The sequence below is a fragment of the Agrilus planipennis genome, unplaced genomic scaffold (assembly GCF_000699045.2).
Source record: "Agrilus planipennis isolate EAB-ADULT unplaced genomic scaffold, Apla_2.0 scaffold135, whole genome shotgun sequence".
In the NCBI taxonomy this organism is placed as follows: domain Eukaryota; kingdom Metazoa; phylum Arthropoda; class Insecta; order Coleoptera; family Buprestidae; genus Agrilus; species Agrilus planipennis.
Genome location: NW_020438876.1, coordinates 499,555 through 524,179, shown reverse-complemented (window position 1 = coordinate 524,179; position 24,625 = coordinate 499,555). Strand labels below are relative to the sequence as shown.

At 36.2% G+C, this 24,625-nt stretch overlaps 5 protein-coding genes across 10 annotated transcripts in view; all 5 read left to right on the top strand.

The window, feature by feature from the left end:
* Nucleotides 1-620: 620 nt before the first annotated feature.
* On the top strand, nt 621-14,976 carry LOC108738620 (fatty acid synthase-like; the record flags this gene model as incomplete). Its single annotated transcript, XM_025981299.1, has 22 exons — nt 621-805; nt 1,238-1,390; nt 1,582-1,749; nt 1,878-2,078; nt 2,209-2,447; nt 3,270-3,692; nt 3,768-3,893; nt 3,947-4,177; nt 4,302-4,491; nt 4,679-5,213; nt 5,440-5,704; nt 5,768-5,867; nt 5,917-6,174; nt 6,239-6,400; nt 6,456-6,607; nt 6,903-7,058; nt 7,113-7,337; nt 13,188-13,411; nt 13,474-13,650; nt 13,717-13,969; nt 14,419-14,598; nt 14,842-14,976. Coding segments are annotated over exons 1-22 (4,680 nt in total), but the record flags the coding sequence as incomplete, so codon positions are not given.
* A 3-nt stretch (nt 14,977-14,979) lies between these two features.
* On the top strand, nt 14,980-15,839 carry LOC112906679 (fatty acid synthase-like; the record flags this gene model as incomplete). Its single annotated transcript, XM_025981292.1, has 2 exons — nt 14,980-15,101; nt 15,289-15,839. Coding segments are annotated over exons 1-2 (627 nt in total), but the record flags the coding sequence as incomplete, so codon positions are not given.
* On the top strand, nt 15,834-19,090 carry LOC112906698 (fatty acid synthase-like). Its single transcript, XM_025981345.1, has 6 exons — nt 15,834-15,960; nt 16,023-16,352; nt 16,574-16,833; nt 16,924-17,151; nt 17,213-17,449; nt 18,971-19,090. Exons 1-6 carry the CDS (start codon nt 15,930-15,932, stop codon nt 19,073-19,075), a joined length of 1,191 nt encoding a protein of 396 aa, XP_025837130.1. The 5' UTR covers nt 15,834-15,929; the 3' UTR covers nt 19,076-19,090.
* A 1,808-nt stretch (nt 19,091-20,898) lies between these two features.
* The window catches only part of LOC108738637 (glutamate-gated chloride channel), a 37,067-nt gene continuing 33,340 nt past the window's right edge, over nt 20,899-24,625 (top strand). For 2 of the 6 annotated variants that reach the window (XR_001938012.1, XM_018472147.1), the window contains exon 1: nt 20,899-21,156. The gene's annotated coding sequence lies outside the window, so the exon portion shown is untranslated. The remainder of the gene's footprint in view (nt 21,157-24,625) is intronic. The other 4 variants (XM_018472145.1, XM_018472148.1, XM_018472150.1 and 1 more) reach the window with 4 other exon arrangements.
* Nucleotides 22,017-22,779, top strand: LOC112906676. The gene is made up of 3 exons (XM_025981286.1): nt 22,017-22,265; nt 22,356-22,583; nt 22,645-22,779. The coding sequence occupies exons 1-3, from the start codon at nt 22,017-22,019 to the stop codon at nt 22,777-22,779; spliced, it is 612 nt and encodes a 203-aa protein (XP_025837071.1).

Below are 24,625 nucleotides of genomic sequence, written 5' to 3'. Positions count from 1 at the left end.
TTATTTTCTGTATACGTATACATAAAAGAGCGAATATCAAATATTTAGAAGTATTTATACGTATTATAATTATTGTTACTGTGATTGATCAAAAATGTCCAATTTTTCACTGGTTAACATTTGCCGGCTGATTCTTTAACTACACAAACAACGCATTTGTATACTTAGTTCTTCACATATGTTATGCTCTAATAATAGTAGTTTTAATAGTTATTCAATCCAATTGAACCGTTGCAAATAAAGTATTTCAATTAAGTCATCTTTATTTATTTTAATATTACTTATTGCTATTTATCATAGAAAGGAACAGTAATTTTGTAGGTATTGCTTTTAAAGTTTACCTAACGTTAAATGGTAAAAACAAATGCAAACAAGTTTTTAACAAGGTGTTGTCCATTGAAATTGTTTATTCTTATTCTGAGCAACTGTAATTACTTATGTCAGTGATTACTGATGCACACCGGTATTGAACATTTTACAATTAAACATTGGGATTGTTAAATTGCTACAATGTTGCAATAAACAATTGATTGTAAAGGCCAAGGGCAAAATAAAACTTATGATAATGAAGACCCCATTGTCAAAATAAATCTATAAGTTCGCGAAAATTGCAATTTGCATTCTCATAGTACTTTCATCTTCAGTTAGTGTTACAGTATCAAGTTGAATTGCATCGCGATGAAGAATGGCGAAGAAATTGTTATTTCTGGAATCGGGGGATTTTTTCCTAGATCTATCAATGTGGAAATTTTTCAAAAGTTACTTTTAGAAAACGCAGATTTCCTGGATTCCCGATGGAAAAAAGGTATATTTCCATTTCAGGCATTTATTCGTGTCCTATAGTTATATTCGCTCTTTCCCTACTTTTTCTTCCCTTGCATACCAGTATTTATAACTGCCTGTTGCTCTTTCTACATAAAATTTAAATAAATGTTTAATTTAAATTTTTCATAAAAACTTTGTTAAAAGCAAGAAATTATCCTTATTAGAAAACCTAGAGATTAAAAAATCATTAATAGTAATTTCAATACAGTTAATAACAAAACAACCTCATACTTCCCCCACATCGTCCACAAATTGCAACCAACCCCCAGCCAAATAATATTACAGTACTCAAAAAGTGAAAGTCTCTAGTGTTTTATTGTTATACTTTCTGAAAAAATAAATGTTGGTAAATGCAGGGCGCACCTATTTATAGAATGAGGTACATTATCTGTTAAGGAACGTTTATTTCCAGGAGAAAACGATGTGACAAATGCAATTGGAAAGATTCCTAACATTCAATTTTTTGATACCGCTTATTTTGGAATCCATAGGCAGCAATGTGTCAGCATGGATCCAATGCAACGTTTAGCGTTGGAAAGAGCATTTGAAGCACTTATAGATGCAGGTACCTAAATTACAAATTGAAAGAATATATACTAATCTTAAATCCAATAAACTATACCTAACTAACTAGTAAATTTAAAAGGATCAATCGAAATTTAATTTTAGGCATTGTTTGTTTCAGCTGTTTTATAATGACCTTATTTTTGCTATTTGTTAAAAAAAGATTAATGATTTTCTTGTTGTTCCATAAAGGGGTAAATCCTATCGATGTAAGGGGAAAAAAAGTGGGCGTTTTTGTTGGGTCGTCTATAGGAGAGAATGATAACATTCTGTTTGAAGCAGTTACGAATGGATTTGTTATTACTGGTCACTCACGATGTATGATACCGAACAGGATTTCATTCTGCTTAAAATTAAAAGGTATATTTTACTATGACACCTGCTATAACTATTAAGCTGAGATAAGTTAAGAATCAAAATTAATATTTCTCATAAATGAGAAAACGATTTTTTGTTGATAAAATAAAATTTTGCGTTGCAATGATTAGGTCCTAGCTGCGATTACGACAGCACCTGGTTGAATGGTTTGGAAGTAATAAGAATGGCTTATGAATCAATTAGAGAAGGACATTGTGATTCCGCCATTGTTGGTACGACAAATTTGACCGTAAATTCAGAAATGAGTTGGATGTATAACGACATGAAGTTGCTTTCCCCAGATGGTATTACAAGATCTTTCGATGCAGATGGTAATATCTGGGATAACAATCCATTTTACGAATATTGTACTTGTAGCTAACATATTATTTCGTAACAATATTAAATAAAGTTCAATTAAGCATCTTCACTATTAATAGTTTCTAACTCGTCAATTTACAGCTAACGGATATGGGCGCAGTGATGGTATTGTGATGTTGTACTTACAAAGAGCAACGAAAGCTAAACGTATTTATGGTACCATTGTCAACGCTCAGACCTGCTTCAATGGAGACCATGAAGGTCCCTTGATAGCTGTTGATCAGCCCAGCATGGTCAAGTTTATGAAAGATTTTTATTCTGAAACTGACGTTGACCCAACAGAAGTACATTATATTGAAACGTATGGTTGCGGCATCAAGGTAAATTTATATTTGATACATCAAGTGTTAACGGAGTTGTTTAAACTAAGCTTCTAAACAAAGTCACTAATAAATTGGTAGATGCTTTCATGGTCAAAGGTGAACTGACGGTGTCCTGATTCGGATCTACCTAACGTTTCACTAGTGTAAGTGACGAGGTTCAGGACAGGTCCTTCTATCTTCCATGGTGGATGAGGACTTGCGACTTCTCCTGCAGTAGTTGTCGGGAAAGAGGGGCGGGGGACTTGTTTCGGTTCAGTCAACAGTGCCATGCCGGTCGGCACCGTTTGGGTGTTCCTGAGGACCGGGTTCCCGATGTGGTTGAGTCTAAGGTCTCCACCTCCTTGTTGAAGTTGTCCGGATGTGTTTGGATCTCGATGGGTTCTGTGACTATCCTCCTGAAACTAGCAATGTGCAATCCTCAAAGAGTATTTTGTAATTGCCGTTGCTCAGTGTGGGCTCGGCCCCAGCAGACTTTTTGGAATGTCCTTGCCGGTAGTTTGCTTTGTGCCCCTTGGGTCTGGTTCCTATTGATCTCTTAGTGATTCCTATGTATACCTTCTCGTAGAAGCGGGGTATTCGCTAGACCTTTGAGGCTGAACAATGGTCCATTTTGTTCTTAACTGATCTTATGGTCTGCTGGATCCTCTTCGTAGGTTTGAAGATGGTTTTGCACTAACTGTAACCGACGACGGCATCTAGACCCGAATCAGAATAGCTTCAGTTCATTGTCACTAATACCATTAAGCAGCAACTTTTAGCTTCTCTGCTATTATGATATAATTATTTTATATAACTCTAAGAACTGTTTAACCTTTTAAGCATGTGGACGAAGTCGAACTAAATGCAATAGAAGAAGTTTATTGCGAAAAGCGTTCTGGTCCTCTTCTCGTAGGATCTATTAAATCCAATATTGGTCACGCTGAAGCATCAGCGTCTCTTATGGCAGTGGTAAAAGCTTTAATATCAATGAATTCAGGGATAATCCCTGCTAATATACATTACAAAAACCCAAATCCTAATATAAAAGGTCTTATTAACGGTACCCTAAAAGTTGTCAACGAAAATACTCAATGGAGAGGCGATTATGCAGCTGTTAATGCGATCGGCTTGGCCTCATCGTATGGCCATTTGTTGCTCAAAGCAAACAAAAACACTAAGAAAGAAGGCCCTTTAGATGATCTTCCACGTTTATTCATAGCTTCCACCAGAACAGAGGAAGCAATACAAAAAATCCTTAGCACGGTAAGCACAACCAGAAAAGAAATAAGAAATAACAGTGGAAAAGAAATAACATTTTTTTTATCATGTTAATATTAGGTACAAGATCATAAAAATGAAGTCGAATACGCGAACTTGATACAGGAAATTTTTGCAACCCCAATTCCAGGTCATTTATACCGAGGTTATGTTCTCACGGGAAACGAAGTCAGACAAGAATTTTTGGTAAGGTAACTGATTCTATGTATTTAAAACCATAATTCAATTAAATTTTGTAGCATTATCCAGGCAAAAAGCGTCCTGTTTGGTTTGTCTATTCGGGAATGGGTTCTCAGTGGGTATGCATGGCCTCTGATCTCATGCGGATTCCCGTATTTGCCGAATCCATTATGAGAAGTCACGCCATTCTCCAGGAAAAGAACGTTGATCTCCTTAATGTCATCACGACTGACGACCCCAAAATATTCGATAATATTCTTCATTCTTTCATAGGAATCGCAGCTGTACAGGTAAATATTTAAATTAAAGTTGTCCTGGATTTCCAAAAAAAAAGAAATTGGTATCATTCATTCGCATTCTAAAGATACCCGGAGGAGCCTACGTTTTATTGCCTTCAATGCTCCATGTTTGCAGATTGCTTTAACAGATTTACTGAACACCGTGGGGGTGGTACCAGATGGTATAATTGGACATTCGGTAGGTGAAATGGGATGCGCCTATGCTGATGGGTGTTTGACAGCAGAACAGATGATCCTCGCTGCTTATGCAAGAGGAAGAGCGTCCCTAGAAGCCGAACTTATTCCAGGGATGATGGCTGCAGTGGGTTAGTATTAATTGGGGAATGGTCGAACATTCGGCAATGTGAGATCGAAATTTATTTAGGTGCTTTTTTATCAAATCAAGGTTTTTTTATAAATAATCTCAAATTAATCTTTATCAAACCTTATTTTCTACCCCAAATCACCGTATTTACATAATTGTACCTAAAAAGTTCGTCAAAATTTCTACAGGAATTGGGTATCAACAAATCAAGAATCAGTGTCCTCCAACAGTAGAAGTGGCATGCCACAATGGTCCTGAAAGTTGCACCATATCAGGACCAACAAAGGACATGGAAGATTTCGTGGCTCAATTGAAAGAAAGGGGTGTCTTTGCCAGGCTGGTTAATGCTGCAAATATCGCGTATCACAGTAGATACGTAAAACCTACCGCTCCGCTTCTTCTGAAGTATCTCAAGGAGATCATTCCAATTGCATCCCCACGATCTTCAAAATGGATCAGTACGTCTGTACCTGAAGACAGATGGGATTGTGATTTAGCGAAAACTTCTTCAGCGGAGTATCACACAAACAATTTACTTAGTTCAGTTTTATTTGAGGAAGCATCAAAACATATTCCAAAAGACGCCATTGTCATAGAAATAGCTCCCCATGGACTTCTACAAGCTATTCTTAAACGCTCTCTGCCACCAGAATGTACCAACATTGCTTTGACTCAAAGAGGACACAGGAGCAACATGGAATTTTTATTGTCAGCTCTTGGAAGGTATATCCACTTCATCTACTTTTTGACTAGCCCTTTTATGAACATTCGCTTATTATATTTCCAGGCTTTCTTTCCAAAAACTAGCTTTATTTTCTTCTGTTTTCATTTCCCACTTTTAGATTTGCTAAAATATGCTTCACCATTAAATTTATTTGAAAGATATACTTCCTTACAATTAAAGAATGGTTAAATGTTCGTCAGTGCTTCATATTCAACAATTTTTTAGAATGTTCATCAGTGGAGTTGATAATATGAGAGTTTCTGCATTATATCCAAAAGTTGAGTATCCAGTCGGACGGGGAACTCCTTCATTAACTCCTATTGTACATTGGGAACACAGTGAAGAATGGAGAACTGGATGTAGAAATAAATTATCTAGGTATCTAGCCAATGTAAAGGATATTCAAGTGTCTCTCAACACCGACGAATTCAAACAGTATGCTGGAAACAAACTGGGCAGTAGAGTGGTCATACCACCTTCATTGTACCTGGTAAATCTTTCGAAAATGGAAATAGAGGGGTCTGTTCTTATCCGAAACATTTCAATTTTCTAGATGATCGTCTACAATATGTTGAATGACGATTTCCATAGATGCGAAGATTTTGTATTTGAAAATCTTCATTTCAAAAAAGTTCTCAGCATTCCCACAGTCGGTAAGTACGTATTTCGTTATTTTTATGTGTTGTAGTTTGGAAATTGCAGGGTACGTACCCTTGTGCACTATGGTACAGAAGGGCAGTGGTGAATTCGAAGTGATGAGTGAAGATGAGATCATAGTTTCCGGAGTCATCAAAACCCCAGAGACAGGAAGCAAAGTTTTGTTAGAACTACCAACGCTTGAAATTGGCGAGGAAGCTTATCAGCTAAGTTCTAAAGATTTTTATCAGGAATATTATCACAGGGGTTGTCAGTATTCTGGGGTGTACAAATCCATAAAGTCATTAACGATTACGAACGAAGGTTATTTGGCTAATAGTCATAACGATACTGACGCTGTTTTTCTTAATATTTGTTTCTTTTTAAGGTTCTGTTGCTGATGTTAAATGGTGTGATAATTGGGCGATATTTTTCGATTTAATGTTGCAACAGTTCTTCTTTCACGCCGGGGAACGTAAACAAGATATTATGGTTCCCAGCCATATCCAGCGTCTTGCAGTGTCCATTCCTCAGATGCCTAGTTCAGAAGGTACATTAATCATGTACTCATCTTCAGTACGTTCTAATTTCTTTTAATATTCCAGATACAAAGATCAATTTCAATTCATCAACTGGCTTGATTTATTCTGATGGCATTCAGATAAGTGGAGTCAGAGGTGCGTCTCTTCCAAAGCTACGAAAAGCTGTTTTGTACAACTGTGTTGAGTTTGTACCATTTTTCAATAAAGTATACAAGGTAAGAGGAAGTAAAATGTGTTTATAATTATTTACAAATAAGTTATTATTAATCAACTTAGTTCATTTATACAAATACTACAATTAAAATCTGATTTCTTGACCTTTTTCCTGAGAACATTAACCTATTTTTAAATATAAATTGATGGTTTCTTTATGAATAACCTATATACCCGAACGCAGTCTTGAACTAAAAGCGAAATGCAGGATTTTTTGTCCATACAATTTTGATGAAGGCGCCAGGAATATCTCACAAACTCTTTTTCAGACGACGAATTTTAATCTCATTCTTTTAGTCATGGGAAAGTGTGTTTAATTTCACCATTCAGGTCATAAGTTTAACCCCAGGTTACGAGGAGATTAAAAGCCTTTCGGTGGTAGAAGTTACGACTGAAGATGAAAATATTGTTGATAAAATAAAAAGCACGATGACCAAATACAGGGACATTAACGTAAATATTAAACCAAAAATAATTCTAAATAATTTTGTTAGATAAATATTTCAGGCTACGTACTCAATCGTAAGAAGTCTGAAGTCGATTGTAGCTTCGCAAAGCGATCCCTTATTTGTGGTGTTCGATGAAGATTTTGACTCAGACGTAGCCGCTTATCTAGCCGATTCACATGCACTTATACTAACACGATCAAATGAACGAATTGCTTCATATTCACACATAATTGAAGTGTCACGGCTTGAATGTAATAACAGAAATTATTCACTTATAAAAAAGGTAAGTGACACTAACTTTAACTTCCTATATCTTTATTTTTAAAAACAAAAAGTATTAATTCGCAATGATTAAGTTATCACAAACATGCTTTTTCGATCGGACGAAAATCTGATTGATTTTCTACCAACTTTTCTAATAAATAGTAATTCTTCAAAATTTCGTGGTTGGTCTTTTCGTATTATAAACGTATAAATAAATTCTATGCGCCAGGAATGTAATCAGGGTGGACGCCAAGAGATCCAAACTCTTTCTTATCTTCAAGTTAAGAAAGTGAAGGTGTTATTACTTTACTCATTTAATCTGTTTTTAATTCTCATTTAACTGTTTTCTCTAATAAATAATCAATTAATAATCTAATTGTGTAATATACGTAAAAACAACAAATATTATCACATTCGAGATTCCCGTCACTCTCAGATGAAGACAATTTTCTCTAGACTTCATTTTTCAGCAATTTTTTCTGAGAAAAACTCATTAAATTAAACAATACATAAATAAAAAGCAATAAATCTTCGAATTATTTGTCTCTTTGTACATTCTACAGGTTGCGAAGACCACTGCAGTGGTGGTTAATGTCTATGGTGCTACTCTAACATCTAAAGACTTAGCTAAGAATAATATAAAATGGGTAATGCAATTTAGAAGCACTTTGGAAAATCTTCAGCCCAAACAAAGGCTGTACCTGGTTTCAAATGTCAGTCCATACGAAGGTGTCAACAACTTTGTCCGAAACGTTCAAAAACAATTGCGAAATTCAGAATTGTTAAGGTATGGTACTATTTTGATTCGGTAACTTCTAAGTTTATATTTGTTTTATATGTCTAAATTAGGTTCATATTTCTACTTGATAAAGAAAAGGTCACATTTGATGATTCTAAATCGATATTCAAGAGTATACTGAAGCATGACCTGGTTCTTACTGTCATTAGTGATGGTCAGATTGGTAGTTATCTGTCCATTCCTACAGAACTTCGAGAAGAAGCTAAACAAATATTCCATGCCTCCGGGTAGGAACAAAAACAATTAATTTACTAATGGCTGAGATGTATACATCTATAACCGTATAATTCCAGGAATGTTATTTCTAATAAACATATTCGATATATTGGGTTGAATCTGAAAGACGAATCTGTCAACCCTGATAAAGAGCCAGAACTAGGACCCATCGATTATTCTGCCGTAAACAATTCTAATCAACCTATCATGGGCTTAGCGTGCTTTGACAGGAGTTTGTATCAAATAATTCCCGATTCTGTTCTTTGCTGGAATGTGCCTGACGGTTGGAATTTAGACGATGCTGCAGCTGTTCCTTATTCGTACGCCATGGTAGGCAGTTGTTTAATAATTAGGTTGCAAGCCTCTTTTTGGACTATTCTACTGTGGTAAATGATAACTAGGTTGAAAGTTCCGATTCATGAACCACAGCGGATGAGTCTGAAAAGAAATCGTGACGAACAAATGCAAAACCAAAGTCGAGAATTAGATTATTCTCGAGGAGGGGAAATCTTCAACAGACACCTTCTCAGGGGAGGTAGTGGAGGATTTTTACCGACTAAAACCCCTCCTCGAGTGGGGTTACTATCCCCCGAAGACCGTAGCAGCCTCGGCTTCGGCCTCCCGTTCTTGTTCATAGACTTGTCTTTTCAATTATAGCAGTTGCCTTTGTCTTCCAAATGTGCAAGGTCAAAACTTATTTCGCTCATAACCAGAAACAAGTTTACAACAGAGCGAAGGCTACATATAAGTATAACTATAGTGATTTTTTATGCTCTCAGGCTTATCATTGTTTGATGAATAAAGCAAGGGTCTCCCCTGGAGGAAATGTACTAATCCATTCCGCTTGTACTGGTATCGGTTTTGCCTGTGTTTCTATTGCCCTTAGCATTGGATGCAACGTTTTCGTCACGGTGGCTACAGACGAACAGAAGGCCTACATTTCACAGAAATTTCGAAGGGTATGTAGAACAGTCTTATAGATTCGAGAAGTATTTATTGTATTCGAAATATGCCACAAATTAAATCGAAAACATATCAAGAACATTAAAAGCAAGAATTACCTTAAATTATTTANTGGCCTCATCGTATGGCCATTTGTTGCTCAAAGCAAACAAAAACACTAAGAAAGAAGGCCCTTTAGATGATCTTCCACGTTTATTCATAGCTTCCACCAGAACAGAGGAAGCAATACAAAAAATCCTTAGCACGGTAAGCACAACCAGAAAAGAAATAAGAAATAGCAGTGGAAAAGAAATAACATTTTTTTTATCATGTTAATATTAGGTACAAGATCATAAAAATGAAGTCGAATACGCGAACTTGATACAGGAAATTTTTGCAACCCCAATTCCAGGTCATTTATACCGAGGTTATGTTCTCACGGGAAACGAAGTCAGACAAGAATTTTTGGTAAGGTAACTGATTCTATGTATTTAAAACCATAATTCAATTAAATTTTGTAGCATTATCCAGGCAAAAAGCGTCCTGTTTGGTTTGTCTATTCGGGAATGGGTTCTCAGTGGGTATGCATGGCCTCTGATCTCATGCGGATTCCCGTATTTGCCGAATCCATTATGAGAAGTCACGCCATTCTCCAGGAAAAGAACGTTGATCTCCTTAATGTCATCACGACTGACGACCCCAAAATATTCGATAATATTCTTCATTCTTTCATAGGAATCGCAGCTGTACAGGTAAATATTTAAATTAAAGTTGTCCTGGATTTCCAAAAAAAAAGAAATTGGTATCATTCATTCGCATTCTAAAGATACCCGGAGGAGCCTACGTTTTATTGCCTTCAATGCTCCATGTTTGCAGATTGCTTTAACAGATTTACTGAACACCGTGGGGGTGGTACCAGATGGTATAATTGGACATTCGGTAGGTGAAATGGGATGCGCCTATGCTGATGGGTGTTTGACAGCAGAACAGATGATCCTCGCTGCTTATGCAAGAGGAAGAGCGTCCCTAGAAGCCGAACTTATTCCAGGGATGATGGCTGCAGTGGGTTAGTATTAATTGGGGAATGGTCGAACATTCGGCAATGTGAGATCGAAATTTATTTAGGTGCTTTTTTATCAAATCAAGGTTTTTTTATAAATAATCTCAAATTAATCTTTATCAAACCTTATTTTCTACCCCAAATCACCGTATTTACATAATTGTACCTAAAAAGTTCGTCAAAATTTCTACAGGAATTGGGTATCAACAAATCAAGAATCAGTGTCCTCCAACAGTAGAAGTGGCATGCCACAATGGTCCTGAAAGTTGCACCATATCAGGACCAACAAAGGACATGGAAGATTTCGTGGCTCAATTGAAAGAAAGGGGTGTCTTTGCCAGGCTGGTTAATGCTGCAAATATCGCGTATCACAGTAGATACGTAAAACCTACCGCTCCGCTTCTTCTGAAGTATCTCAAGGAGATCATTCCAATTGCATCCCCACGATCTTCAAAATGGATCAGTACGTCTGTACCTGAAGACAGATGGGATTGTGATTTAGCGAAAACTTCTTCAGCTGAGTATCACACAAACAATTTACTTAGTTCAGTTTTATTTGAGGAAGCATCAAAACATATTCCAAAAGACGCCATTGTCATAGAAATAGCTCCCCATGGACTTCTACAAGCTATTCTTAAACGCTCTCTGCCACCAGAATGTACCAACATTGCTTTGACTCAAAGAGGACACAGGAGCAACATGGAATTTTTATTGTCAGCTCTTGGAAGGTATATCCACTTCATCTACTTTTTGACTAGCCCTTTTATGAACATTCGCTTATTATATTTCCAGGCTTTCTTTCCAAAAACTAGCTTTATTTTCTTCTGTTTTCATTTCCCACTTTTAGATTTGCTAAAATATGCTTCACCATTAAATTTATTTGAAAGATATACTTCCTTACAATTAAAGAATGGTTAAATGTTCGTCAGTGCTTCATATTCAACAATTTTTTAGAATGTTCATCAGTGGAGTTGATAATATGAGAGTTTCTGCATTATATCCAAAAGTTGAGTATCCAGTCGGACGGGGAACTCCTTCATTAACTCCTATTGTACATTGGGAACACAGTGAAGAATGGAGAACTGGATGTAGAAATAAATTATCTAGGTATCTAGCCAATGTAAAGGATATTCAAGTGTCTCTCAACACCGACGAATTCAAACAGTATGCTGGAAACAAACTGGGCAGTAGAGTGGTCATACCACCTTCATTGTACCTGGTAAATCTTTCGAAAATGGAAATAGAGGGGTCTGTTCTTATCCGAAACATTTCAATTTTCTAGATGATCGTCTACAATATGTTGAATGACGATTTCCATAGATGCGAAGATTTTGTATTTGAAAATCTTCATTTCAAAAAAGTTCTCAGCATTCCCACAGTCGGTAAGTACGTATTTCGTTATTTTTATGTGTTGTAGTTTGGAAATTGCAGGGTACGTACCCTTGTGCACTATGGTACAGAAGGGCAGTGGTGAATTCGAAGTGATGAGTGAAGATGAGATCATAGTTTCCGGAGTCATCAAAACCCCAGAGACAGGAAGCAAAGTTTTGTTAGAACTACCAACGCTTGAAATTGGCGAGGAAGCTTATCAGCTAAGTTCTAAAGATTTTTATCAGGAATATTATCACAGGGGTTGTCAGTATTCTGGGGTGTACAAATCCATAAAGTCATTAACGATTACGAACGAAGGTTATTTGGCTAATAGTCATAACGATACTGACGCTGTTTTTCTTAATATTTGTTTCTTTTTAAGGTTCTGTTGCTGATGTTAAATGGTGTGATAATTGGGCGATATTTTTCGATTTAATGTTGCAACAGTTCTTCTTTCACGCCGGGGAACGTAAACAAGATATTATGGTTCCAAGCCATATCCAGCGTCTTGCAGTGTCCATTCCTCAGATGCCTAGTTCAGAAGGTACATTAATCATGTACTCATATTCAGTACGTTCTAGTATCTTTTAAAATTCTAGATACAAAGGTAAATTTCAATTCATCAACTGGTCTAATTTATTCTGATGGCATTCAGATTAGTGGAGTCGGAAGTACGTATCTACCGAGGGCACCAAAAGCCGTTTTGTACAACTCTATTGAATTTGTACCATTTTTCAACAAAGAATACAAGGTAATAGAAAATAGAATGTGATCGTTAATAAATTCTTCTGAGGTGACTAATTCTAATCTCATTGTTTTGCAGTCATGGGAAAGTGTGATTAACTTCATCATTCAGATCATATGTTTAGTCTCAGGTTACGAGGATTTTAAAAGCCTTTCGGTGGTAGAAGTTATGTCTGAAGATGAACGTATTGTAGATAAAGTCAAAAGCACGATGACAAAATACGACGACATTAACGTAAATACATAATTATAATAATGCTAATTGTTAATAATTTGTTAAATGAATTTTGAAGGTTACGTATTCAACAGTAGAAAGTCCGAAGTCGATTGTAGCTTCGCTAAGCGATCCCCTATTTGTGGTGTCCGATAAAGAGTTTGACTCGGATATGGCTGATTATCTATCTGATTCACATGCTTTTGTACTAGCACGTTCAAATGAACGAATTGCTTCATATTTACACATAATTGAAGTATCGCGATTTGAATGCAACAACAAAAATTATTCGCTTATCAGAAAGGTAAGTGAAATTGACTATATATAACTTCTTATATCACTACTTTCCAAAGCACAGAAACAAACACAAAAATTAGATACAAACGTATATAACTATGTAATTCGCAATAATTATTTAAGCAAACAGTTTCTTCTGCGATCGGTAAACTACTACTGGCCGCGAAACTTTTTTCTTTAAATGAACAAACAGCAACGAATTATTTGTCTCTTTGTAATTCTACAGGCTGTAAATACCACTGCAATGGTGGTTAATGTCCACGGTAATACTTTAACATCTAACGACTTAGCTAAGAATAATTTACAATGGGTAATGCAATTTAAAAACACTTTGGAAAATCTTCAGCCCAAACAAAGGCTGTACCTGGTTTCAAATGTCAGTCCATACGAAGGTGTCAACAACTTTGTTCGAAACGTTCAAAAGCAATTGCAAAATTCAGAATTGTTAAGGTATGGTACTGTTTTAATTCGGTAACTTCTAAGTTTATTTTTATTTCATGTACCTCAATTAGGTTCATATTTCTACTGGATAAAGAAAAGGCCACATTTGATGATTCTAAGCCCATTTTCAAGAAGATACTAAAACATGACCTGGTTTTTACTGTCATAAGTAATGGTCAGATTGGTAGTTTCCTGTCTATTCCTACAGAACTTCGAGGAGATGCTAAGCAAATATTCTATGCCTCCGGGTAGGAACAAAAACAATTAATTTACTAATGCCTGATAAGTATACACGTATAATTATATAATTCCAGGAATGTTATTTCTAATAAACATATTCGATATATTGGGTTGAATCTGAAAGACGAATCTGTCAACCCTGATAAAGAGCCACAACTAGGGCCTATCGATTATTCTGCCGTAAACAATTATAATCAACCCATCATGGGCTTAGCGTGCTTTGACAGGAGTTTGTATCAAATAATTCCCGATTCTGTTCTTTGCTGGAATGTGCCTGACGGTTGGAATTTAGACGATGCTGCAGCTGTTCCTTATTCGTACGCCATGGTAGGCAGTTGTTTAATAATTAGGTTGCAAGCCTCTTTTTGGACTATTCTACTGTGGTAAATGATAACTAGGTTGAAAGTTCCGATTCATGAACCACAGCGGATGAGTCTGAAAAGAAATCGTGACGAACAAATGCAAAACCAAAGTCGAGAATTAGATTATTCTCGAGGAGGGGAAATCTTCAACAGACACCTTCTCAGGGGAGGTAGTGGAGGATTTTTACCGACTAAAACCCCTCCTCGAGTGGGGTTACTATCCCCCGAAGACCGTAGCAGCCTCGGCTTCGGCCTCCCGTTCTTGTTCATAGACTTGTCTTTTCAATTATAGCAGTTGCCTTTGTCTTCCAAATGTGCAAGGTCAAAACTTATTTCGCTCATAACCAGAAACAAGTTTACAACAGAGCGAAGGCTACATATAAGTATAACTATAGTGATTTTTTATGCTCTCAGGCTTATCATTGTTTGATGAATAAAGCAAGGGTCTCCCCTGGAGGAAATGTACTAATCCATTCCGCTTGTACTGGTATCGGTTTTGCCTGTGTTTCTATTGCCCTTAGCATTGGATGCAACGTTTTCGTCACGGTGGCTACAGACGAACAGAAGGCCTACATTTCACAGAAATTTCGAAGGGTATGTAGAACAGTCTTATAGATTCGAGAAGTATTTATTGTATTCGAAATATGCCACAAATTAAATCGAAAACATATCAAGAACATTAAAAGCAAGAATTACCTTAAATTATTTATAGATTACCTCAAATAAAAGCATTAAGTTACTAAAATCTTTTAACAGTTGACTGAATAGTTTTATTCATCTTATGTTATACTGATAAATCAAATGATCTAAGTACATTAAAATATTTGTTTCCTTTAGCTTACTGATAAGAATGTATACAGTAATGTAACTACGGATTTCGAACCTTTATTCTTGTTAGCAACACAAGGGAAGGGTGCCCAAGTGGTTATTAACAATTTATCGGGAAGATTCTTTGAAGCGTCGTTGAGNGGTGGGTGAATTGGGATGCGCCTATGCTGATGGGTGTTTGACAGCAGAACAGATGATCCTCGCTGCTTATGCAAGAGGAAGAGCGTCCCTAGAAGCCGAACTTATTCCAGGGATGATGGCTGCAGTGGGTTAGTATTAATTGGGGAATGGTCGAACATTCGGCAATGTGAGATCGAAATTTATTTAGGTGCTTTTTTATCAAATCAAGGTTTTTTTATAAATAATCTCAAATTAATCTTTATCAAACCTTATTTTCTACCCCAAATCACCGTATTTACATAATTGTACCTAAAAAGTTCGTCAAAATTTCTACAGGAATTGGGTATCAACAAATCAAGAATCAGTGTCCTCCAACAGTAGAAGTGGCATGCCACAATGGTCCTGAAAGTTGCACCATATCAGGACCAACAAAGGACATGGAAGATTTCGTGGCTCAATTGAAAGAAAGGGGTGTCTTTGCCAGGCTGGTTAATGCTGCAAATATCGCGTATCACAGTAGATACGTAAAACCTACCGCTCCGCTTCTTCTGAAGTATCTCAAGGAGATCATTCCAATTGCATCCCCACGATCTTCAAAATGGATCAGTACGTCTGTACCTGAAGACAGATGGGATTGTGATTTAGCGAAAACTTCTTCAGCGGAGTATCACACAAACAATTTACTTAGTTCAGTTTTATTTGAGGAAGCATCAAAACATATTCCAAAAGACGCCATTGTCATAGAAATAGCTCCCCATGGACTTCTACAAGCTATTCTTAAACGCTCTCTGCCACCAGAATGTACCAACATTGCTTTGACTCAAAGAGGACACAGGAGCAACATGGAATTTTTATTGTCAGCTCTTGGAAGGAAACCCCAACAGTCCAATTTAACAAGGCGCCTAACACTTTTAAAGTCGTTTTATAATGCTGACATCATTCACGCACCATTTAAAGCTCATACCAGAGACTCTGCGATGGAACTCATTTCCGAAGTATTCATGTTAGGTAAATATAAAAAATTACAATGTTTCTCTGAGCAGGCTGAATGGTATCTTTTTTAATTGAAGGCTCCATCCATGCGGTGTTCTTGCTACCAAGTAATTCTGAGAAACTTCGAAATTCTGATATAAAGTCAGTCCAGTACATCGATGCAGCATTAAAAACAAAAGCTCCAAAAGCTTTGTTTGTGAATTTGATGAAAGAGGTCACTGGAATATGTCAGAATAGGTCACAAGCCGGTTTTCCGACGTGCACGGTTGAGTGGCAAAAAGGAATCCAGTTTTCCGATATTCTGGATGATTTGGACGACATCCTCAGTTATCGATTGAATCACATTTACGTCACAAATAACGAAATTAATGAACTGCTTGGAGAAAGCAATCAGATGCTATCCAAAAGTAAGTAAACATTATTTAAACTTTTTTAATAAATGATTGACCCATTTCGTAATAACCAGGTTCATTTATGTTCCAGTTTGTAATTTTGATTTGCATACAAAGATTTTTCTTGGGCCAATTTGTGCTCCTGTCCAGCTCAAGTTTGTTCGTTTACAATTTGTCCTTAAAATAGTTCAAAGACCAATTTACCGAACATTATTCTATATATATTTTCTCCTCAGAGTTGAACAGCATGTTACCTACTACAATCGAGGAGCTACGACTGCAAATTCTTCGGGCTTCTCTGGAGCCCACATTCTTCCAACTGTCATCGATGAGTCCTTTGAAGACTCGCGAGTTGCCACCCGTCTTTATAGTGCCTGGACTGCTCCCAAAGAAATATGTCGAAAATTTAGCCGGCAACCTTCTCAGTCCGGTCTATTGTGCCGACTTTTCAATTAACGACTTAAAAATAAACGACATTTGTCTGTGCCTGGTTGACGTAAGTTACTATTGATTTTGGATAGTCCACGGGTTTCTTATTCGTTAATAATGTCATACATGAAAACACTGCATTGGAATTTTTTAATAGAAAATGGAAAATATTTTACCAAATGGACCCTTTAACATCGTCGCTGTATCGTGGGGTGGTGCTATAGCTACTGAAATAGCAATAACGTTAGAGAAACGAGGTCACACAACCCAATTATACTATTTGGACGGGGCCCCAGAAACCATCCAATCCACGCTTAGGTTATTGGGATCGGGTGTTAAGAAGGAAATTGCATTAGTTATGAGATTCCTAAAGGTTAATGCTGAGGCAAGTTCAATTTTTTTTCTCAAAAATATTTTATCGTGACGATGTTCCATTTAACAAACAGATTCTTAATAAACTGGAGCGATTGGCGAATTGGGATACTCGACTACAGCTTGTGCTAGATTCCTTACAATATGCGAAAGAGGACAAGACATTCCTTACGAAAATACTCACGGTGCTGAAAAATCGAATAGACCAACTTCTCGATTACAAGTTTAACCACGACAAAATGATTACTGGAAGGATCTTTTTGTTGAGGCCTACAGGATCGAGCAAATACGACAACTGTGGTTTGTTAAAGGTACATCAAAAAATTAATTTTTATGCACTTATTTAGTAACGCCTTTAATTAACTTCGTGTTGTAACTCACCCGCAACTTGCCACACCCTGTGAGTAGAATATAAAACTCCTTGGACTTCGCGCCGCATGAATCTCAAAGGTAAACTCCAGGCTCATTAATCATGCACCGTAAGGATTAACGAAGCGAGACTCTCTAAACCGCTTGCCGCGTGCATGTAAGGTAATCTTCGTCGAGACATAAAGTGTAGAGATGCAAGATTTGTCGCGCCCCGTACCGCGTGGTTGTAAAACTCCCCGGGTAACGTGTTGTGTGAATGTAGCGTCAATCATTATCAAAACTCTCAGTCCCCAATACCGTCCAGGTAGAACATTGTCTCGCGATGCAGAATTCGCCACACCCTGTGCCATGTGGATGTACAACTCGCCAAGCATTGTGTCATGTCAACATACGGTAGCCTATGTCAGGAGTCTCAGTGAGAAGCGAGACTCGCCGAGGACTGTGTGTGCTTGGCGGATAAAACGTAAGGTCTAGCTAGATGAGATTCCTGACTGCGTCGGTGCCGACCATCATAAATTTGATTTAATTTTAACATTTATTCAAATTGACTGTTTTATGAAACGTAATTGTTGTTTTCTAATTATGATTCTTTAGTTGCAAAATCCGTCCTTAATTATTACAGCGTTACATTCACAATCGCCTGCTTCTGTATGGTTTAGCTTATATTTTTATTCATGTCACTTCCGCTATATTTTGTTCAGGTATGCTGTTACCTATTAGAGTGACAGTTAGGTCAAGGGAGCGTAGGTGATCCCGTCGATATCCTGTTTTCTGTGAGCCATTTTAGGTAACCTATTTTTACCCTTGTTGACTTTAGTAAATACGCGATGACAGCCCTTTTGTTGTTCATTACTGGAGTTTATAATATTTCATATTTTCTTTTTTGACCAGGTGCTTACAGCAAAGTTTATTTGCGTGCAACTTAAACAGAGTTATCAATAATTAATTTTTGATATCCAATTCTTTACTATTTTTGTTGGGATACATACCTTTTTTCTGCTAAAGGCTAATTTATTCTTGTTTCATATGCATTGTACGTTTCACTCGAGGAGCAATTATTCTATTATAAATGCTTTCTGATACCCGTGCATTAAGTATGGCGTGTCATATTGTCCGGTAAAAAAGGAAGTAATGTTATTGATAGAATATAATTGATAAATAAGTCGAGGACGACATCGTGGTAGTTTAATGGTTGTAGTGGCATATAAATCATGCGTAATTTATTGTCAATTAATCGATATATTGACAATTTTAACTATTAATCGAATCTATTGAAATATTAACGACTGCTTTATACATAGAATTTTTAGGTAGACGTAATATTTCTTCAAATTATATACATTCAAGCCAACTACAATATGATTGTGGAAGCCTTTATAAATATTATTCACGATATTGAGTTACGAAAGTGTCTTGAATACATATAAGACAATTTTAATATTGGTTTCTCCATTTTTTTCTAGATTTGCGACCAAGTAATTAACATACTAATAGTGAAGGGCGATCATACAACTATCCTGCAAAGTCAGGAAACAGCAGATATAATTAATGAACATGTAATATGTTAATTATAAATATAAAATAAAAAAAATGCAATTATAAACATTTTTCATTACAATAACAAATTTAGTTAATTGAGGACAAAGCGATTCTGATGATGTTGGATAAAATATGCTTCCTTAGCTTTGCGGAATTCAAGTTAATCAGTAAACCAAGAGCGTAAGTAGATGAACTCAAAAGTTTAAGCGGATTATTACCACCCCAGACTGCAGACCTTAGATCCGATACATTTACATTCCCTTCACGTATTCTTTCTTTCCGGAAATATTTACTTTTAAAATTTAGAATTTGCTTGAAGCGCAATGTGAAGTTTTGTATAAGTAAAGACATAAAAATATCGGATAAAAATAGACCCGAGTTATAAGAAGGTAAATTGTACTAAAAAGAATAATAGAAATTAAAAAGATAGAATCAGTCTTGTGATCTAAATTTGATGTCAGCTATGATTGTACCCTCAAAGGAACAACTTATAGATCTTTTAAGTTTCATATTGACGAATTTTTACCTAAGCACACAAAAATTTCGTAATGACTCGAGTTATAAAATGAAAACTGTTCAAATTAGTGAACAATGGGGTTGGTTTGACGTCAGCAGAATCACTCTCTTCGAATTGAATTATTAACAACCTTGTAATTTACTGGGAACTCGAAACCCTGTTTTGTATTTATCACTTGTAGAAAATCTATACCTCGTTGACAACAACATCAAATAATTACCCGAATTAAAAATTGACGTTTAACAGCAGTATGTAGTCGTTTTAGCGTTCTTTTCTTCCAAATTTTGTTCACATTTTACCTTGTTTTTTGTTATATTCCCTGAAGGTTAAGCCAAACCGAAATATACATATTATATGAAATTCTTTTTTCTTTTTTACACTTTCTGCACCTGTACTGCCGAAGCGGTGTCATTTTATATACCTAGACTGGTATCTGTGGATGCCTTAATGGTCCCGAGGGAGCACAACTTCGTTATTTCTCCTGCATTACCTACTGTTTTTAGAAAAACAACGACGATCTCCTAAATCCCATGGCACTACATCTAAAAACATGGGCTCGAACTGTATTGATTTTATTTACCTTATCCAGCATAACATATTTCAATGTATTTTATCCTGTATATCACTCACGAAACTACAATAATCTAAATGAAGCATGAAGCTGGTACAGTTAATCTGAAGTACTAAAAGCAGCTATTTTTGCTTATATTAAGCTTTTGCAGACATAAACTTCTTATTAAAAATACGATTTTATTGGCGACTTTTGGACTTGAACTCAAAGCCTTTCAAATAAAATTTTAATGAAGCTCGCGCCATGTTTAAAGTCCAAAAACTGCCGTATCAATAAGAAGTCTGCTATCAATACATCTACAAAGAAGGGCGCGGCGTGAGATCAGTCTTACAGTATAGATTCCTGAAGATTACTGTGGCACAGCGAAACATCTAGAATAAACCCTTCATTAAGAGGACGACCTTTAAACTTAAAAACCAAGACAAAGATCGCTGATCTATTCACAAATAAGACTTCTACTTATTGTTAGATATATTTTGTTTTATTTTATGTTTGTTATTAGTTAGACAGCGGGCATTTATTTGGCCATTTTCGTTTGTAATAAAAGCGTTGTGTGAGAAGCCTTCTTTTGTTATTATCATTACCATCGCCATCATAGGGTGGTTTGGTCGTCCGCGTCGCGACGCTTACCGTGTATTGCACGATACACACATGCATACGGTGTACCTAGGGCACAGCGCCAGCGCGCCGAGTCGACCTTTGGTGGGTTCGTCATCGGCGTCGTCGGTGGCGTCGCCGTTCGCCGTCGCCGCCGTCGTCGTTGCCCGCAGTCACGGCTTCCTAGATTAGGATTCCTTGTCTTCCGATCGGCATTGCGACGCGAATACGTCCGTTGAATTGACCTAGTGCGTGACGGGAGATTTTCTTTTTTGAAATTCGCGCCACGGGTTCATGCTAATAATAACGGTACTACAACTTCCATGGCATACTACCCGTCTTGTGTCGTCTTTATCGCCAGTGATATGTGACAAAACACCCTGTCGATAAAAAGTCACAAGTTAGTTTGTAAATGATGTCATCAAGTAAGTTTACCACACAAAGGGTATTTGAAAAGAGACGGCTGTGACCGTTTCCTTTTTTTTTTATCTTCGCTTTAGTAACAATCGGAAACAACGGACGATGTCGGTTATATTCTGATCGATAATAGTTTCAATGCGGTATTTTCTTTAGGGCACAACAATTTTTCTCTATAACGAACTAGTTTAACGTTCAAAGACCGGACAGAAACAATGGAAAACGCAAACGAGAAAGTTTTCGTAATTTTTTTGGTAATATGTTTTAAAAAGTTCGGACATTTTGCATCTTGATTTTATACAAATTATATTGGCGATAAACCGAAATTAAACATAGTAAAACTTATAGTTGTAATTCTACATTTAATTTTTTGGCTTTCTGAAGCTTCTCAAAATATTTTATGACTGATGATGCGTGTTTGTCAAAAGCGATTGTCTACTAAACACGAACGCCAGCAAAGTACAATTATTCACGCTTAATTTTTTTTCTTTTGGAATATTCGTAATATTTCTTCAAATTATATACATTCAAGCCAACTACAATATGATTGTGGAAGCCTTTATAAATATTATTCACGATATTGAGTTACGAAAGTGTCTTGAATACATATAAGACAATTTTAATATTGGTTTCTCCATTTTTTTCTAGATTTGCGACCAAGTAATTAACATACTAATAGTGAAGGGCGATCATACAACTATCCTGCAAAGTCAGGAAACAGCAGATATAATTAATGAACTTTTTCTTGGGCCAATTTGTGCTCCTGTCCAGCTCAAGTTTGTTCGTTTACAATTTGTCCTTAAAATAGTTCAAAGACCAATTTACCGAACATTATTCTATATATATTTTCTCCTCAGAGTTGAACAGCATGTTACCTACTACAATCGAGGAGCTACGACTGCAAGTTCTTCGGGCTTCTCTGGAGCCCACATTCTTCCAACTGTCATCGATGAGTCCTTTGAAGACTCGCGAGTTGCCACCCGTCTTTATAGTGCCTGGACTGCTTCCAAAGAAATATGTCGAAAATTTAGCCGGCAACCTCCTCAGTCCGGTCTATTGTGCCGACTTTTCAATTAACGACTTAAAAATAAACGACATTTGTCTGTGCCTGGTTGACGTAAGTTACTATTGATTTTGGATAGTCCACGGGTTTCTTATTCGTTAATAATGTCATACATGAAAACACTGCATTGGAATTTTTTAATAGAAAATGGAAAATATTTTACCAAATGGACCCTTTAACATCGTCGCTGTATCGTGGGGTGGTGCTATAGCTACTGAAATAGCAATAACGTTAGAGAAACGAGGTCACACAACCCAATTATACTATTTGGACGGGGCCCCAGAAACCATCCAATCCACGCTTAGGTTATTGGGATCGGGTGTTAAGAAGGAAATTGCATTAGTTATGAGATTCCTAAAGGTTAATGCTGAGGCAAGTTCAATTTTTTTTCTCAAAAATATTTTATCGTGACGATGTTCCATTTAACAAACAGATTCTTAATAAACTGGAGCGATTGGCGAATTGGGATACTCGACTACAGCTTGTGCTAGATTCCTTACAATATGCGAAAGAGGACAAGACATTCCTTACGAAAATACTCACGGTGCTGAAAAATCGANGTCATTAACTACTGCATTACTTTTCGCAAAAAGATCAATAAAATTCAGTATAATAAAAATAACTTTCCAATAATTTTACAAATTTTTTCCTGAACCACTACAGTTTTATGACTTAATAAAGATCTTTCATCGGCTATTCTATCTTTAACAACCTAATTAGAAAATTCTGTCCAAGTTATCCCACTAGTTTTATGTCATAATATGTACTGGTTATTTTTTCTTTAAGATTTTCTATTTCAGGATTAACGATGCCATCATAATAATGCAGTTGGTTAACTATACGAACAAAATACTTCCCTTGACGCTATTATTAGAAGCAAAATTTTAAAGGATAACAAAAACTACTATGTTTAAACAAAAACCAGCCTCACCCAAAACTATTTTTTTAGACGGTTACAATAAATTACAAAATAAAAATTGATGTGCGACCATAAAAATTATTACAAATCATTTCAGATTCAAAACACATAAGAATAATTAACAAGCGTAGGTACCCACTGCTCATTATAAATACACATATGTATTTTATGGCTTGAACTAGCGAGGCATATTTGGCACAATATTTATTTATAACTTTCGCATACACATGCCAGGGTCTTAGCACAAGGCACCAAATTGCAATAAATAACAATAGCATTGCAACACTTATTGCTATTTTCAAAGTTATCTATGAATATATATGCAATATGTACTGCAATTCTACTACTCTAATATGCAATCCATTATTAGCTCCATGTTTGTAGAGAATAACCATCTACAGGACGATGTTAGTATTCTAAATGCATTTAATGTAAAGTATATACCGAGTGTATGTTATGACAGAAAGTCGTCGGACTTTGGTAATGAGTAAAATTGGCCTCACTCTTGAGTTGTAGTACTAGCAATTAGAAGGTCAAAATCACGCTTCATTTAAGATTAAGGTCGGGCGATTTTATTAAATTTAACAATGGATTAATGGGATAATTTGACCTGTTTCGATTAGGATGACCAAGGCTCCATCAAGAGAAGGAATTAGATAAGGATTTTACCAATTAAAAATAAATATGACAAGTTCTCGGAGAGTATTCTTTTGAAACTTTCCGACGTCGAACTAGATTTAGGATTTGTTCTCCTCAGCACGCACTCCATAGATAGTTCTGTCAGGATACCAAGTCTAGTGAATCTCAAGGAGGTTGACACCAAAGGTTTCTGTCTCCTTCTGTACGAAGAAAAGCGATCTTACTATTTTGACTACAACTTTTTTGAAAAGGATTCTAATTCAACAATTGATTGTTGAGCAAAAATAGGTACTTAAACTGAGTTTTTGAAAGTCACATTGTTTTCCAAACAAAAAAAAATCAATTTTGGCACTTACATGGCAACAGGTTTTTAAAAAACGTGTAATCGTACAGAAGGAGTTTCATACACCACTTCAGCCTTGACTTGGAGTGCCATTGTCTTCAGACTAAAACACTAGAAGTTGAAAATGGTGTACAAAGACGAAGGTGAAAATCGAAAAACGACCTATGAACTCAACATGTATGAAGCAAGGAGAATTAAAGTAGGTTATGTGAGAAAATAGCTAATTTAGTAGATAATAACCATGATTATAGGTACAGACATCGAGCGAACACGCGATCTGTAGAAAATTTTCTAAGGGACTGTCTTCGGCGTGCTGATGAGATTCAATGTAATCGAAATCGCGATTCATATTCAACAGTTTCGTTAACATATTTGCCACCAAAAAATTTTTAATATATCTTAAACAATGTTCAATCAGATTACAATTGACAAATGACGCCATATCTACCTTTAGTTGTCTATCAACAATTCAAACTTTGGAAATTTTTACGGGGGTGGGGGGGTTTAGAAGAA